At 61.4% G+C, this 17,128-nt stretch overlaps 1 protein-coding gene across 1 annotated transcript in view; it reads right to left on the reverse strand.

The window, feature by feature from the left end:
- Window positions 1–3,447: 3,447 nt before the first annotated feature.
- Itgb2 (integrin subunit beta 2) overlaps window positions 3,448–17,128 on the reverse strand; it is a 31,825-nt gene continuing 18,144 nt past the window's right edge. Inside the window, exons 9-16 of the mRNA XM_070030831.1 lie at window positions 15,189–15,278; window positions 14,415–14,555; window positions 13,770–13,957; window positions 9,364–9,608; window positions 8,661–8,880; window positions 8,174–8,376; window positions 4,971–5,137; window positions 3,448–4,733 (exon numbers count right to left, since the gene is read on the reverse strand). Of these exons, the coding sequence (XP_069886932.1) occupies window positions 4,671–4,733; window positions 4,971–5,137; window positions 8,174–8,376; window positions 8,661–8,880; window positions 9,364–9,608; window positions 13,770–13,957; window positions 14,415–14,555; window positions 15,189–15,278 (1,317 nt within the window). The 3' untranslated portion in view covers window positions 3,448–4,670. The remainder of the gene's footprint in view (window positions 4,734–4,970; window positions 5,138–8,173; window positions 8,377–8,660; window positions 8,881–9,363; window positions 9,609–13,769; window positions 13,958–14,414; window positions 14,556–15,188; window positions 15,279–17,128) is intronic.

Genomic DNA, 17,128 nt, shown 5'->3' on the forward strand with positions numbered 1-17,128 from the left:
TGAGAGCACTCACCAGTCCTGTGTGCTATGGGTAAAAGTTGGTCTTTGATGGTTGTACGCCAAATGTGCTTCTAACACCACTTGGCTCAGGGGGTGCTGCATGGTGGAGACCCCAGCGTGAGGCTCACTCACAGGGAGGGGCCTGGGAAAGCGGGTGGGTAGAAGCCTGTGGATAGGAGGATGCTGGCAGGAAGGGCACTGGGGCCGGGCGGGACGGGCTGCAGCCAGAGCAGATCTGAGTAGGGTCTGACAGGGTCCTGGGCTGCCCAACCACTGCAGAGAACACCACCTCCCTCTGGACGAATGAGGAGGGTGTCAGCAGCCCGCAGTGGTGAGCAAAGCCAGCAGGCGGCACTAGTGGCAGGGCTCCGCTGGGCCCTGGGAGGAGTCAAGCGTGGTTAGAGCGTTGTTGTTAAACCCCCCTAAGACGAGGCTTTGCTGTAAGCACCTGTCTGAAAGTTTGTTTTTCTCTTAAACGTGTTTGAAACGTTGGGGGCTGGGGTGATTTAGCTCCCTAATTGGCCCTTCCCTGGCCCAGGATGCTTTATGCATGAAGGACTTAGAGTGGGCACCAGCCTGCCAGCCCGCATGCTGCGCTGGCTGTCTTGAATTCCCCCCCCCCCCCACACACACCCAGGAGCTCCACATGGAAGGCACTGTGCCGTCAAAGGCCTTTGCCTGGACTGGACGGGACTTTTCGGCCTTTCAAGTCTCAGCAAACTCTCCATGATCCCAAGTCTATTCCCACGCCGGCCACTCAGGGGAGCTCATCCCCTTGTGGCCCAGCAGAAGACTCATGATTGGTGTAAGGACAGTCCATTTGCATAAGGGCTCGCCATGATTGGTGCAAACTCAGAACTTCATTTGCATGAAGGGCTTGCCCCCTTGGTGCAGACCCCTTCCTGTGCTGCCCTCTTCTGGTGCTACAATATTCAGTCCCTATAAAGACTTGCTCTAGAGGGGTCTTGCCTGACTTCACTGAGCTGATAGTGATGAAAAAGAGAAGGAATGGCAGCAAGGCAAGCGGTGGTACAACCGTGAGAGCTGAGTGGCCCCTGCTGATCATGTGGAGGAAGCCAGCACAGTGGCAGGCTGAGCAGCGGCCGCAGCAGAGAAGCCAGTGAGCAGCACCGCGGTGGGAGTCGGCTGTGGAGACAGCAGAAGTGCCGCTGGCTGCCTGGGATCTGACCTCTCGCCACAAAGAGATCGGGGTCAGAGCCCAGCATGCACCTGTCGGGGCCTCAGGCCTGCGTTGCTGCTCTTGCTGTGAACAGCCCTGCTGCCGCTCACTGCTGTCATTCCAGGGCCTAAGATAACTGGAGAAGCTTCTTGCCTATCCACCATTTCCAGCGGGGCAAAGCAAGAGCAAGCAGCTGGTGAGTCGGGAAGGATGGGGTGAGAAGCCTGTGGCTGCCCATGCTGTCTCCTTCCGACTCTCCACGGTCTGTCATGGATTCTATTCTGCAGCATCAATGTCTGAACAGTGTGCCATGCTGGGGGCCTGGTCTGGAGCAGGGTTATCTGTCCCTCCTCCGGTCTCAGCTATACTCCGGCACACAGCACTTCTTTTTTTTGTTGTTGGCTGTGGGGCTTGAACTCTGGGCATGGGCGCTGTCACTCAGCTCTTCAGCTCAAAGTGAGTGCTTTACCACTTAAGCCACAGTGCCACTTCTGTTTTTCTGGTGGTTTATTGGAGATCAGAGTCTCACAGACTTTCCTGCCTCAGATCGCAGCCTCCTTAGTAGCTAGGATTACAGGCGTGAGCCACCACACCTGGCTAAATTTTATGTAACATTTTTTTTTTTTTTGCCAGTCTTGGGGCTAGAATTCTGGGCCTAGGCATGGTCCCTGAGCGCCCTTTGCTCAAGGCTAGCACTCTACCACTTGAGCCACAGCACCACTTCTGGCTTTTTCTGTGTATGTGGCACTGAGGAATCAAACCCAGGGCTCCATGCATGCTAGGCAAGCACTCTACCACTGAGCCACCTTCCCAGCCCACACAGCACTTCTTAATGAATGGGATGCCATTTAATCAACTCCTGTGCTGCCACGCCGACTCCAGTGGAGTCTGCTTACCATGGGAAACCATCTATCAGACCAAGATAGGGGCTTCAGAGACCTATCTCTGAGTTTTGGGACTTCACCGAAGTCTACCTCAGAGAATAGGGCTTTACAGAAACCTATCTCCGAGTATTGGGACTTCACCGAAGTCTACCTCGGAAAATAGGGCTTCTAAAAGGCCTACTCCTGAAAAGGCTGGCAAACCCCTGGGAAAGATGTGTTTCTGCCTTTCTTTCCCTCATAAGAGTGCCTATTAATCTTTTACTGCTTTTTGTACTTGCTCATTGTCAATGTTCCCTTATTCAAAGCTCTTTCTTAAGAGTGTTGACGACTCCAATATCTGATGAGTGTCTTAAAAATATGACTAACTCACCAGAGTTAAGTGCTACCCTGAAAGCCCCTCTTATGGAGGCTAGTAGACAAGTTATAAGTAAATATAAAAGTATTAGGGGTTTCACAAAGTCACTTCAACAGAAGGAATTGTTTGTAAGGGATTTACAAGAAGCTGTAGGCTCAGCTAGAACAGAAAGAATGTATGGCAATTGCTGAGATAATTATTTAGGAGAAAGAATTTCCTGCTATTTACTAAGAGAATTGCTAGACCTAGAGAATTGCTAGATCCAGGTCTCCTTGAGGTTTACTATTAAAGAAGAAACAGGAAAGATCTATTTGGGAAAGCTAAGGCCTCTGTAAAGATAGGTAATGGTTAATTGGTGACAAACATCGTAATCGTTGTATTTCTTAGAGATAAGCCGGAAACAAGTGCCTATCAGGCGATCAGCTGGTGACCACCCAAAAATGAAGCCATGCAGCAAGATTGTGTAACCTTTTGCCCTCTCTCATGAAGACTTTTGTTATAAAAGTTTGCTATCCTCTGCATTAAATCGCACTCAGCATCCACTCCTAATGTGTGTGAGTTGTCTGTTTGCCATCTCCCCATCCTATTCCAGGTTCCTCCCCAGGTATCCTCCGTCGTCCTGACAGAACCCGGTCCGCGGCACTGTGCCAGGCAGCACTCACATGCCAGGTTCTTACCTTGCCGACCCCTCACGGCAGTTATGTGTGACAGGTTCGCTCGCGCATCGTGGAGCTCAGATCAGCAACGACTTCCAGATCACCCCCCAAAATAACCTATGTGAAACTTCTTTTAAAACCCTCTTGGCCATGCTCCCTATCTGGCAGCAGATGCGGGCTGGGGAGAAAGACACTGTCATTTTTCACAGGACCAAGCTGCTGCGGGCCTGGGACAGAGGCTGGGAGAAGGGTTCCCTCCGTACAGCGGACGGGGGAGAGCTGAGCCCTGCCTGTGCCCTCAGCAGAGCCTGCAGGTGGCGGCGACCCTTGGAATTCAGTCAGTTTGTCCCAGAAAACACCACAAAGCCCAGCTTCTGTGGACATCCTGTGTGGAATATTTATTTTACACGCACATACATGCACATAAGATTCATTAACAGTATAAGCAGTGGGATATAGCTTTATACCTTGTAAGTTTAAATATAAATAACCTGCGCCGCCTTTAGGGAGACTGGCCTTCTGACCGGCACAGGGAGGCCCAAGTCCAGGAGATCCTCTCAGCTGCATGGATCAGAAGGGGAGACTGTATCTGAAGAGGAGTCTACATAAAACCCGGCCCCATCCTCATTCTGAAGGCAGAAAGAAGCAAGGAGGGTTTTGGTTCACTATCCCCAGGCCTGTCAAGTAACAGGGTGGTCGCAGGATGGAGGAAGCAGGGCTTAGGGGGTCACAGGATGGATGAAGCAGGGCTTAGGGTGTCACAGGATGAAGGAGGCGGGGATTGGGGGTCACAGGATGGAGGCGGGGCTTGGGGGGTCACAGGATGGAGGTGGGGATTGGGGGGTCACAGGATGGAGGAGGCGGGGCTTAGGGGGGGTCACAGGATGGAGGAGGCGGGGCTTGGGGGGTCACAGGATGGATGAAGCAGGGTTTAGGGGTCATAGAATGGAGGAACCAGGGATTGGGAGTCACAGGATGGAGGAGGCAGGGTTGGGGGGGTCACAGGATGGATGAAGCAGGGTTTGGGGGTCATAGGATAGAGGAGGCGGGGCTTGGGGGTCACAGGATGGATGAAGCAGAGTTTGGGGGTCACAGGATGGAGAAGGCGGGTCTTGGGGGGTCACAGGATGGAGGAGGCAGGGATTGGGGGGTCACAGGATGGAGGAGGTGGGGCTTGGGGGGGTCACAGGATGGAGGAGGTGGGGCTTGGGGGGGTCACAGGATGGATGAAGCAGGGCTTGGGGGTCACAGGATGGAGAAGGCAGGGATTGGGGGGTCACAGGATGGAGGAGGCAGGGATTGGGGGGGGTCACAAGATGGAGGAGGCGGGGCTTGGGGGTCACAGGATGGAGGAGGTGGGGCTTGGGGGGGTCACAGGATGGAGGAGGCGGGGCTTGGGGGGTCACAGGATGGAGGAGGCGGGGCTTGGGGGTCACAGGATGGAGGAGGCAGGGATTGGGGGGTCACAGGATGGAGGAGGCGGGGCTTGGGGGTCACAGGATGGAGGAGGCAGGGATTGGGGGGGTCACAGGATGGAGGAGGCGGGTCTTGAGGGTCCTGGCAAGCTGGCCCCGTAGCCTCATCTTCACTGTGCTCTAGCCCTCAGCAAACTTAGGGTTCATGACTGTCGTGGTGGCGCTCTTGAAAAGGGGATTATCCTGGGGAGAGAGTGAGCATGGTGGTCAGGGCAGGGGGTCTCCAGAGCCAGCCGCTGACACCAAGGGCAAGTCCTTTCCAGGGCTCAGGCCTCAGGGACAAAGCTTGTGGGGCAGGGCAAACTCAGATAGCAGCTGGTGTGGTGTGTGCGTCTCCCACAGCCACGGCCAGGCCCTACCAGGGGGCTGCAGGGGACAGGGATGCCTTCCCTCCGTGGAGGAGCCCAGGACAGCACGTACATTGTTCCACTGAGACTTGAGCTTCTCCTTCTCGAAGCGTCTGTACTCCCGAAGGTCACTCAGGTGGGTCAGGGCCTTCCAGACGACCAGCAGGAGGACACCGATCAACACAATGCCTGCCACAGTGCCCCCTACAATGGCACCGATTTGGGGGCCCTCCACGCACTCTGAGTAGGAAGAACATGTCCCAGGGGTCAATTGCCTCAAAGGCGGCAGACACTAACCATGCCTCATTCCTACGGCCAGGGCCGCTGCGTGGCTCACCACCTACCACACCGTGACGGTGGAGGAGAGAACACGGGCCAGGCCTGTGGCTCCAGATGACACTAGCATGGCCCCTTGTTCACAGAGGAGGCCGGGACGCAGGCCATCCCAAGCAGACCCTCACAACGCGCCAGCACCAGCTCTGGGACAGTCTGTCCCTAAGCCTGCCGATGGTGACTGATACTTTGTGGGGACATGCTTGAGGGGCTCCCCGTCACCACAGTGGAGCAGGAAGGGGACCGGCGTGGTCTCTGCTCATGCCAGGCACTCGGGAAGGTGATCCTGATAATGAGATACCTAACCTCCCCCCAACCCCAGTTGTGTAGCACAGGGACATGCAGAGTTCCACAACAAAGGCCATCTGGAGGAAAGAAAAACACAGCCCCTCCCAGGCCAGCCCTTTGTTGCCCCAGCTGTCTTCTGAGTTGGTCAGTAACCACCAATTGGCTCGTGCCAAGCAAGCCTCTCTGCCTTTAAACCCTCACTCAACTCCCCTCGGCAGTGGAAAGGTGTGTGCCAATAGAGCCTGCTCACAACCATCGGCTTCAATAAAGGACTTGCGTGTGGCACTCCTCTACTTGGACTTGTGTGGGTCCAACAGGAATAGCCAGCAGGAGCCAGAGGCCTGTGCTCAGGCAGCCGAGACGGCTGCACACAGGCAGAGTGCACGCACTGTGCCCGGCCTCCCCCAGAGTGCAGGGTCCGGGCCGCAGAGCCACACCGCAGGCCTGGCCTGGACAGAGATGCGCCTGGTCACTGGAGCTCCTCTGCGGCCCACTCCAGCATTTTCTGGGTCCCTCTCCAGTCATCTTGGCCTCCGCAGGGAAGCCCTGGACCTCGTAGGGGTTAGGTAACAGCCAGTCTGGTACTAAACCAGCTGTGAGCCCAAATCTGTACATCAGAATGACCTAGACAGTCTGGAGCCTGTGGCCTCAGGACCCAGAGCAGGTCATGAGCCCCAGGAACATCGCACAGAGAGTCTGAGGCCCGCCTGGCACTCCTTGGTGTCCTCTTGAGGAGGGGTGGGCACAGGGTGGTGCTAGTTCTGGGGTGCTGCTGGCCCGGGTTTCCTGAGACCACCTGAGCAGCCTCCCCACCCAGATCCCCAGCTCTCCGAGCTGAGATGGGGCAAGGTGTCTGGACCCTGGGAGCTGCCTGTCTAACACCCTGGAAGGCCCATCCCTCACCAGTCATTCTGTCCCGCATCCATGGTCATGGCACACAACCCACCTCCTGAACACCCTCATCCCAAGCCTCTGCCTCCATCTCTGGGGACCTGGGCCCTCGAACCATCACCATCCCTCCTGGTGCAATCCCGCCATGCTACACCCAGGCAGGCTCTGTCCATGCCACCCGGCCCACAGGAAGGTGACACCTGGCCTCTGACAGGCTGTGTCCACACACCAGCCACTGGGCTGTCTACCCACCCTCGGACAGGAGAGCGTCCAACCACCTTCTGACTGCAGAAGTGCTCAGCTCCCCAGAAAGTACAGAGCCTCCTGGCCTCTGACTGGACAGTGCTCAGTCCACCCCCAGGAGGACCATGTCCATCCTGCTCCTGTCAGAACCACGTCCACCTGGCCTCTCACATGACGGTAGGACACTGACCATCTTGAGCCCTCACAGGAATGGTGTCCACTTGCTGCCAGCCGGGCTTTTATAAACACACCTGTGTACATCCCTTTTCTTCTGGAAGCTCATTAATAGCTTCCTGGCACGGGCAGGGACAGACCCACACCCCCAGGGCTGGTGCAGGCTGCCCTCCCCTTGGAAGGCTTGGCCTCAGGGGCCCATCCCCTCTGGTCTTCACATCCTGGGAGCCTGGCCACAGACCCATGTGATTGGATGCTGGCATCTGGCGCCCCTGGCACGTGAGCCCAGGAAGCCCAGGTTGGAGGCCCCAGGACCACGGGCAGGGACCAGAGCCCCATGAAGGGACAGCAGCTTGGGGCTGTCAGCACTTGTGCCCATGTGGGGCATCTGCCAGCATCGGCAGCCCCCAGCCCCGTCACGTGAGAGGTGCCCAGCCAGGGTGGGGGGATGCCCCACCCAGTGGTGTGGTTCCATGCTCAGTGCAGGCGGCGTGCCTGCCGAGGACCCTGCTCACCGCCCACTGCAGTACCAGCTAAGGCTGGGGGAGCGGGGGAGAAAGCCAGGAGGCAGGGCAGGCGTCCAGCAGCCAGCCTGCCCCGCCCCACAGACACCAACCCTGTAGCCCCTTCACATCTGTGGTTGGAGTTCTTGTCACCATAGTCCACCTGCCCACACTATGGCCCTGCCCAGCCTCACCTTGGCTGTCCTCCATGTGGACGTCGTAGCTGTCCCTCCCGTCCTGTCCCCCTGCCCAGCCTCACCCCGGCTGTCTTCCATGTGGACGTCGTACCTGTCCCTCCCGTCCTGTCCCCCTGCCCAGCCTCACCTCGGCTGTCCTCCACGTGGACGTCGTAGCTGTCCCTCCCGTCCTGTCCCCCTGCCCAGCCTCACCTCGGCTGTCCTCCATGTGGACGTCGTAGCTGTCCCTCCCGTCCTGTCCCCCTGCCCAGCCTCACCTCGGCTGTCCTCCACGTGGACGTCGTAGCTGTCCCTCCCGTCCTGTCCCCCTGCCCAGCCTCACCTCGGCTGTCCTCCATGTGGACGTCGTAGCTGTCCCTCCCGTCCTGTCCCCCTGCCCAGCCTCACCTCGGCTGTCCTCCACGTGGACGTCGTAGCTGTCCCTCCCGTCCTGTCCCCCTGCCCAGCCTCACCCCGGCTGTCCTCCATGTGGACGTCGTAGCTGTCCCTCCCGTCCTGTCCCCCTGCCCAGCCTCACCTCGGCTGTCCTCCACGTGGACGTCATAGCTGTCCCTCCCGTCCTGTCCCCCTGGCCAGCCTCACCCCGGCTGTCCTCCATGTGGACGTCGTAGCTGTCCCTCCCATCCTGTCCCCCTGGCCAGCCTCACCTCGGCTGTCCTCCACGTAGATGTCGTAGCTGTCCCTCCCGTCCCGCTGCTGCATGGTGTAGGAGATCCAGCAGTTGTCCGAGTCCCGCTCCTTGCAGGACTTGCCCTTCCTGGTGGCGTTCTGCAGCCTCACGTTCACGCACGCAGTGCTGCAGTTCTTCTCGTAGGGGCCCTTGGCGAATTTCAGGCACTCCACGCAGGAGCTGCGGAGGACAGGGGTGAGCAGGTGTGAGGGGGCTTCAGACGGGACGCGTGTGGAGGGGTGTGCCAGGGTGTGTGGGGTGCACACCTGGGGTGTGGTCTGGGTGCTGGCTCTCCAGTGGATGGGGGTGTGGGGAGTGCATGCTGGGGAGCTGAGGGGCTCAGAGGGAGCCGGGGCGCACGGCCCCGGCCAGCTGGACCCTGCCTGGGACTGCTGCGAAGCGGGTGCTCCCGGGCGTCCCCAGCGTGCCCGGAGCCAGGCGGGCCTGGGCGGTGGCACACTCACGTGTAGTTGCTGCAGGGCGCTGGGCAGCCCGGGCACTCCTCGCACAGGGGCGGCTGGTAGCCAGGGTCACACTTGCACGTGTTGCACTCGCACCTGCCGCGGCCGCTGCATTCCACCCGGCGTGGGTTCAGGCAGCCTGTGGTGGACCTCGAGCACTGGCAGGCAGAGCCCTCGAATCCCGGCTTGCATTGGCACTGGCCGCAGAAGCACTCACCCCTCTCTGGAGACAGTGAGGTCCGGGGATTCACCGGGCAGCCGGGAAGCCCACTCCACCCCCTGGGCTGCTCCCTCCCCAGACACGGCCTCTTGAGGAAGTCGGAATGTCCAGCCTTCACCCGCCCTTCCCTGCCAGCTGCCCATCCCTCCTCCTCCTGCCCCTCCTCCACCCTCTGCCTGCCCTCCCTGGGCTCCACAACCCCAGAAAGGACACTGAGCTTGGGCAAAGGCACCAGACCCTGGGCAGGCCACATGGCCACACAGCCCCACAGCGGCCGCTCAGCCAGTGTGGGCCTCCATAGCCCACCAGTGAACAGAATCCTCTCTCTCGGCACACTGCTTGGTCTTCTAGATACCTGCCGGCCAGGCCTGCTGAGAGGCCCCGTGAAACACACAGGCATCTGCCCATCTGTCTATGTCCCAAATCCGATTCTCAGTCCCTTACAGCCGCCGGGGACAAGAAGGCCCAGGCCGGGCCGCCACTCACTCGGGCCACCGCAGGGCTGGCCTTGGTGCCGCTCACAGTTGACGTTGTCACACTCGCAGTACCGCCCAAAGATCTCCTTGTGGGGTTCGTCGCTGGCGTGGCACATACACTGCCCGCAGACGCAGTCCCCCATCCCCGAGCACACCAGGGAGCTGTTGTCCTTCCGGCAGCTTCCCTCCAGCTCCTGGCTGCTCTTGCCCTGTGTCTGACACTCGCAGTTCTTCCCAATGTAGCCAGCATCACACCTGCGGCGAGAGGCGCTGGGCTCAGGGCCTCCCCTGTGGTGGGGACACCTCCTGTCCTCAGGCCCGCCCCTGGGTGGGGACACTTCCTGTCCTCAGGCCCACCCCTGGGTGGGGACACTTCCTGTCCTCAGGCCCGCCCCTGTGGTGGGGACACTTCCTGTTCTCAGGCCCGCCCCTGTGGTGGGGACACTTCCTGTCCTCAGGCCCTCCCTGTGGTGGGGACACTTCCTGTCCTCAGGCCCACCCCTCTGGTGAGAACACTTCCTGTGCTCAGGCCCACCCCTCTTGTGAGAACACTTCCTGTCCTCAGGCCCACCCCTGTGGTGAGGACACTTCCTGTCCTCAGGCCCTCCCCTGTGGTGAGGACACTTCCTGTCCTCAGGCCCTCCCTGTGGTGGGGACACTTCCTGTCCTCAGGCCCGCCCCTGTGGTGGGGACACTTCCTGTCCTCAGGCCCACCCCTGTGGTGAGGACACTTCCTGTCCTCAGGCCCTCCCTGTGGTGGGGACACTTCCTGTCCTCAGGCCTGCCCCTGTGGTGGGGACACTTTCTGTCCTCAGGCCCGCCCCTGTGGTGGGGACACTTCCTGTCCTCAGGCCCTCTCGTGTGGTGGGGACACTTCCTGTCCTCAGGCCCGCCCCTGGGTGGGGACACTTCCTGTCCTCAGGCCTGCCCCTGTGGTGGGGACACTTCCTGTCCTCAGGCCCGCCCCTGTGGTGGGGACACTTCCTGTCCTCAGGCCCTCTCGTGTGGTGGGGACACTTCCTGTCCTCAGGCCCGCTCCTGTGGTGAGGACACTTCCTGTCCTCAGGCCCTCCCTGTGGTGGGGACACTTCCTGTCCTCAGGCCCGCTCCTGTGGTGGGGACACTTCCTGTCCTCAGGCCTGCCCCTGTGGTGGGGACACTTTCTGTCCTCAGGCCCGCCCCTGTGGTGGGGACACTTCCTGTCCTCAGGCCCTCTCGTGTGGTGGGGACACTTCCTGTCCTCAGGCCCGCCCCTGGGTGGGGACACTTCCTGTCCTCAGGCCTGCCCCTGTGGTGGGGACACTTTCTGTCCTCAGGCCCGCCCCTGTGGTGGGGACACTTCCTGTCCTCAGGCCCTCCCCTGTGGTGAGGACACTTCCTGTCCTCAGGCCCTCCCTGTGGTGGGGACACTTCCTGTCCTCAGGCCCGCCCCTGTGGTGGGGACACTTCCTGTCCTCAGGCCCACCCCTGTGGTGAGGACACTTCCTGTCCTCAGGCCCGCCCCTGTGGTGGGGACACTTCCTGTCCTCAGGCCCTCCCCTGTGGTGAGGACACTTCCTGTCCTCAGGCCCTCCCTGTGGTGGGGACACTTTCTGTCCTCAGGCCCGCCCCTGTGGTGGGGACACTTCCTGTCCTCAGGCCCTCTCGTGTGGTGGGGACACTTCCTGTCCTCAGGCCCGCCCCTGGGTGGGGACACTTCCTGTCCTCAGGCCTGCCCCTGTGGTGGGGACACTTTCTGTCCTCAGGCCCGCCCCTGTGGTGGGGACACTTCCTGTCCTCAGGCCCTCTCGTGTGGTGGGGACACTTCCTGTCCTCAGGCCCGCTCCTGTGGTGAGGACACTTCCTGTCCTCAGGCCCTCCCTGTGGTGGGGACACTTCCTGTCCTCAGGCCCGCTCCTGTGGTGGGGACACTTCCTGTCCTCAGGCCTGCCCCTGTGGTGGGGACACTTCCTGTCCTCAGGCCCTCCCTGTGGTGGGGACACTTTCTGTCCTCAGGCCCGCCCCTGTGGTGGGGACACTTCCTGTCCTCAGGCCCTCTCGTGTGGTGGGGACACTTCCTGTCCTCAGGCCCGCCCCTGTGGTGAGGACACTTCCTGTCCTCAGGCCCTCCCTGTGGTGGGGACACTTCCTGTCCTCAGGCCCGCCCCTGTGGTGGGGACACTTCCTGTCCTCAGGCCCTCCCTGTGGTGGGGACACTTCCTGTCCTCAGGCCCTCCCTGTGGTGGGGACACTTCCTGTCCTCAGGCCCTCCCCTGTGGTGGGGACACTTCCTGTCCTCAGGCCCTCCCCTGTGGTGGGGACACTTCCTATGCTCAGGGCCCAACCACTGGTCCACACTGGCAGTGTTATCAGCTCTGAGTCTGCTTCCCCATGAACCTGGCCAGGTCATCTCTAGGGCACACTGTGACCCTGGCACGGGTGGAGCTGTGCAGACAGCCTGAGCCAGGTGGGCAGCGCCATCCACACACAGCGCGTGCTCCCTCCCCAGTCCTCAGCTCTGTCCACACACAGCGCGTGCTCCCTCCCCAGTCCTCAGCTCCATCCACACACAGCGCGTGCTCCCTCCCCAGTCCTCAGCGCTGTCCACACACAGCGCGTGCTCCCTCCCCAGTCCTCAGCTCCATCCACACACAGCGCGTGCTCCCTCCCCAGTCCTCAGCGCCATCCACACACAGCGCGTGCTCCCTCCCCAGTCCTCAGCGCCATCCACACACAGCGCGTGCTCCCTCCCCAGTCCTCAGCTCCATCCACACACAGCGCGTGCTCCCTCCCCAGTCCTCAGCTCTGTCCACACACAGCGCGTGCTCCCTCCCCAGTCCTCAGCTCCGTCCACACACAGCGCGTGCTCCCTCCCCAGTCCTCAGCACCGTCCACACACAGCGCGTGCTCCCTCCCCAGTCCTCAGCTCTGTCCACACACAGCGCGTGCTCCCTCCCCAGTCCTCAGCGCTGTCCACACACAGCGCGTGCTCCCTCCCCAGTCCTCAGCTCCATCCACACACAGCGCGTGCTCCCTCCCCAGTCCTCAGCTCTGTCCACACACAGCGCGTGCTCCCTCCCCAGTCCTCAGCGCTGTCCACACACAGCGCGTGCTCCCTCCCCAGTCCTCAGCTCCATCCACACACAGCGCGTGCTCCCTCCCCAGTCCTCAGCTCCATCCACACACAGCGCGTGCTCCCTCCCCAGTCCTCAGCGCCGTCCACACACAGCGCGTGCTCCCTCCCCAGTCCTCAGCGCCATCCACACACAGCGCGTGCTCCCTCCCCAGTCCTCAGCACCATCCACACACAGCGCGTGCTCCCTCCCCAGTCCTCAGCGCCGTCCACACACAGCGCGTGCTCCCTCCCCAGTCCTCAGCGCCATCCACACACAGCGCGTGCTCCCTCCCCAGTCCTCAGCTCTGTCCACACACAGCGCGTGCTCCCTCCCCAGTCCTCAGCTCTGTCCACACACAGCGCGTGCTCCCTCCCCAGTCCTCAGCGCTGTCCACACACAGCGCGTGCTCCCTCCCCAGTCCTCAGCTCTGTCCACACACAGCGCGTGCTCCCTCCCCAGTCCTCAGGGCTATCCACACACAGCGCGTGCTCCCTCCCCAGTCCTCAGCTCTATCCACACACAGCGCGTGCTCCCTCCCCAGTCCTCAGCTCTATCCACACACAGCGCGTGCTCCCTCCCCAGTCCTCAGCTCCATCCACACACAGCGCGTGCTCCCTCCCCAGTCCTCAGCTCTGTCCACACACAGCGCGTGCTCCCTCCCCAGTCCTCAGCTCTGTCCACACACAGCGCGTGCTCCCTCCCCAGTCCTCAGCGCTATCCACACACAGCGCGTGCTCCCTCCCCAGTCCTCAGCTCCGTCCACACACAGCGCGTGCTCCCTCCCCAGTCCTCAGCGCTGTCCACACACAGCGCGTGCTCCCTCCCCAGTCCTCAGCTCTGTCCACACACAGCGCGTGCTCCCTCCCCAGTCCTCAGCTCTGTCCACACACAGCGCGTGCTCCCTCCCCAGTCCTCAGCTCCATCCACACACAGCGCGTGCTCCCTCCCCAGTCCTCAGCGCCGTCCACACACAGCGCGTGCCCCCTCCCCAGTCCTCAGGGCGTGGCAGGATGCGTGGTGCTGTCTCCCACAGCACTAGCTGGCAGGAAGCAGTGGCACACGCAGCTCAGTAGGAACATGGGGGCAGTAGCCAGGACACTGGTGTGTCCAGGTGTGCTCAGAGAGGATGCTGAGATGGGCTGCCCTGCCTCGGGGAGGAGGAATCTTCTGGATCATTGACCAGTGGCCATGTGCTCCAAGGAGTTGTCCTCAGACTCTGCACACCCAGACCAGTGAGGGCATGGTGCAAAGCGAGGCTCGCGGCGCCTCCTGCCCCACAGCCGGCCCTGCCCTGCCCTGTGGGTGTGCGTGCCCGCCTCACCTGCAGACACCGCACTCCAGCGAGCCCTTGCCCCTGCAGAGCCCGCGGTCCTGCTTCTGGTCCCGACACTGGCACTGGCACTGCGGGAGGACCCGCACGGTCACCGTGTCTGTGAAGCCCAGGGCCCGGATGACAAACGACTGTTGCTGCAGGCAGGCGGTGGCCGTGACCTTCACCTGGAAGGTGATCTGTGGGGAGAGCAGGACACAGTGGGGAGGGGGAGGCAGGCCTCGCGCCGCAGGGCCATGTGGACGGCGGTCCAGGCGCCCCGTACCCTCCAGGGAGCTCCTGTGGATGGAGGTGTCCACGGGGCTGTATGGACAGAGGCGTGGGTGCCCTACGCCCTCCCTGTGTGGACAGAGGCGCCATGCTCTGCACACCCTGCAGCCACCCCCAGGCACTATCTCGAGCCGGCACACACTGGCTCACTGCTGGGATGGCTGCTGTGACCCTCCTGCTATTCCCATGGGACCCCTGCTCCCCTCCCTGTTGGTAGGGCCAAGTCCAGGGAGCACAGACAGGCCTTCCAGCGGCTGACATCACAGGCCACGTGGAAGCCGGGATTACTAGGCCAGGGTGGAGACCTGGGTTCCTGGGTCAGGATGGAGGCCAGGGCTCCCGGGCCAGGGTGGAGGCCCAGCTTACCGGGACATTGATCTGCACGCCATCACAGTCTCCTCTGGGCTGGCCAATGTGAGATGCCCCGTTACTGCAGAAGGAGTCGTAGGTGACCCTCAGGGTGTCGGGGAGGGGGCTGTGGTCCAGGAAGACGCGGGAAGACAGTTTCTGCAGGCAGAGCGGCCAGGCTTAGGGGTGAGAGCTCTCGGAACACCGCATACTTCCGAGAGATTTCTAGGGCAGCTGGGGACCCACTGGTGCCGGGCCCTGAGTGGAGCCTGGCTCACTCCCACAGGTACCAGGACCCCGGTCCTGGGAGCAGCACAGCTCTGGGGGCAGCAGCAGGGTGGGCCAGGAGCCTGGGAGGAGGAAGAGGAGGGGGAGGAGGGGGAGGAGGAGGGGGAGGAGGAAGGGGAGGAGGAGGGGGAGGAGGAGGGGGAGGAGGAGGAGGAGGAGAGACCCTGCAGGGCTCATGTAGGACAATGTAGGGAGGCTGGCAAAAAGGGGTACCCCACCCCATGGGCATCTTTGCAGGAATTCCGGGGCCTCCCCCATAGGGAAAACATCTACCCTCCTTCTCCAGAGTGATCAGTGGGCGGAGCCCCGAGGGAGGAGGGGGGGGGGAGACTGGGTGGCACCCCCATACCATCGATGGGGTTTTGTGTGAGTGGCCACCAGGCTGAGGGGTCCAATGAGACAGGGCTCCCCCCTCCCCATCCTTCTGCTGGCCAGCAGGGGGGCAGGGGGGCTGCCTTCTGGGGCCCAGCCCAGCCCCCCGCACCGCGCCCTCCAGCGACTCACATTATAGGCGTTTTTGATGAGCTGCACCACATTGCTGGAGTCGTCAGACAGCTCCCCGACAGCTGACTTGGGGATGATCTCGGTGAGTTTCTGTCGGTGAGAGGGACAGGTGGGTGCAGCTAGCACCGGCCCCCCTGGGTGGGGGCTTGTCATGTCCAGGGGCCTCTGGTGCCTGTGCGGAGGCTCGGCCATCCTCAGGTGAGACCACCACTGCGGAGCACGTGGTCACTGGCGGGATTTCAACAACCGGCTCTCAGGAACGAAGCAGCCCGGGTGTTTGGTAAGAATGCTCCCGGGGTCACTGCTGAACTGGCCATGTCCCTAATTGGGACCCTTGCCTGGTTCACCAGGGGACAGCATTTCCACCACACCAGTGTGGTGGGCAGAAATAACCCAAGGGGTACAGTTATCCATAAAATGAGGCAAAATCTCTGGGAAGTGGTGAGTCCTGTGCGTTTCAAGGGCTTGAGTGACAGTTTTAACAGTGACCGTGCTGTATTACTCCTGCAATGGTCAGCCATAGCAGACAGCCATGCTGCCCAGAAGTGCCCCCAGGGGTAGACTGGCCAGAGAGCCCCCCATTACAGACAAGCCAGCCCCTCCCACACCCGCCTTGTCTGTGTGTCTCATGAAAAGAAACACTTCCCCTCTAAGGACACAGGACTTGTGGCAAGGCTGCTTCCGGCCAACGGTGACTCCAAAGAATGGAGTCCAGTCCCCTCTAAGGAGTCACGAGGGAGGCCACCACAGCCTGGTTGTCACCTCCTCCAGGCTCAGTGTGAGAGGCAGCCCTAGCTCTGGGAAGCTTCTGCCTGTGGAACCTGCTCTCTGCCCAGGCCAGTAGCTGTGGACAGCGTGACCGTACTGTCCAGGCTGCTCCCTGCTGCCTTGGCCAATTCCCAGCAACAGAAATGCACGACAGCCTGTGGCCCCGGGGAGGGAGCGGCCTGGGGGACTGGCCATGGCTCCTGCGGCAGCAGCCAAGATCAGGACCTGCTGTGACACCTGAGGAGGGACGCCACGGCCTCACCACAGAGGACGGTGTGGGGGCCGCCATGTCCTGACTGCTGGGAAGTCCCTCCTCCTATTCCGTCCTGTCCATCAGCCCTGGGCCGAGCTGACCCGCTGTGCTGGCTGCGTGGCCAGCTCTCACCGCTCACCCAGACACCTGCCCTCCTCCTCTGCCTCTGAGGCTCCTGCCCTTCTCTGGATCCCAGGATCCGGCCGCAGGAATGCTGGCCTTCCTTCCGGCCCTGTGCACAGCAAGGCTATGATGGCTATCCTGGATATGAACCTGACTTCCCGGTCTGAGGCTCAGCGATGCCCATTCCACAGAGGCAATCACCCGGCACTCTGCATGCCCTCCCCAGCCTGAGCTCAGCCTCTCAGTCCGAAGCCGCAGGAGCCATGCCCGGGGCCATCCATGCACAGGAGAGAGAGGTGGATTGGGGCTTTGCGCTTCGCATTGACGAAGATGGTAGTAACAACAGAAGCAGGCAGTGTCTACGTGAGAATTCAGCATGGACAGCCACTCTTGGCAGTCACTGAGCACACTGGCGCAGGGACACTGGGACCGCCTCCCCGGCGGCAGCGCTGCTCCTTACAGAGGCAGGAAAAGGAGGCCTGCTGAGGACTGGCCCAGGTAGTTTGGCTGCAATAGAGCAGGGGTCTGGGATTTCTGTCCAGGACCCCGCTGGCGCTGAAGAACCTGACACAGATCTATAAACAATCACGACCACACCGTCCCTTGTCCAACATATACACCTCATTCTACCTCACTCGCCTCTCAGGCCACCGCCACTGGAGGAGGCTTCTTAGGGGAGAAGGCACAGAATCTCCCCCTTTCTGCAAACCCCTGTTGCACTGTGAGTCCACGGGCACGGGCTATCCGCATCTTACACCTTCCCAAGGACGATGAACCCCGGCAGAGACCACTTCAG

This window comes from Dipodomys merriami, unplaced genomic scaffold, assembly GCF_024711535.1.
Source record: "Dipodomys merriami isolate MVZ:Mamm:240054 unplaced genomic scaffold, mDipMer1.0.p SCAF_2, whole genome shotgun sequence".
NCBI lineage: Eukaryota > Metazoa > Chordata > Mammalia > Rodentia > Heteromyidae > Dipodomys > Dipodomys merriami.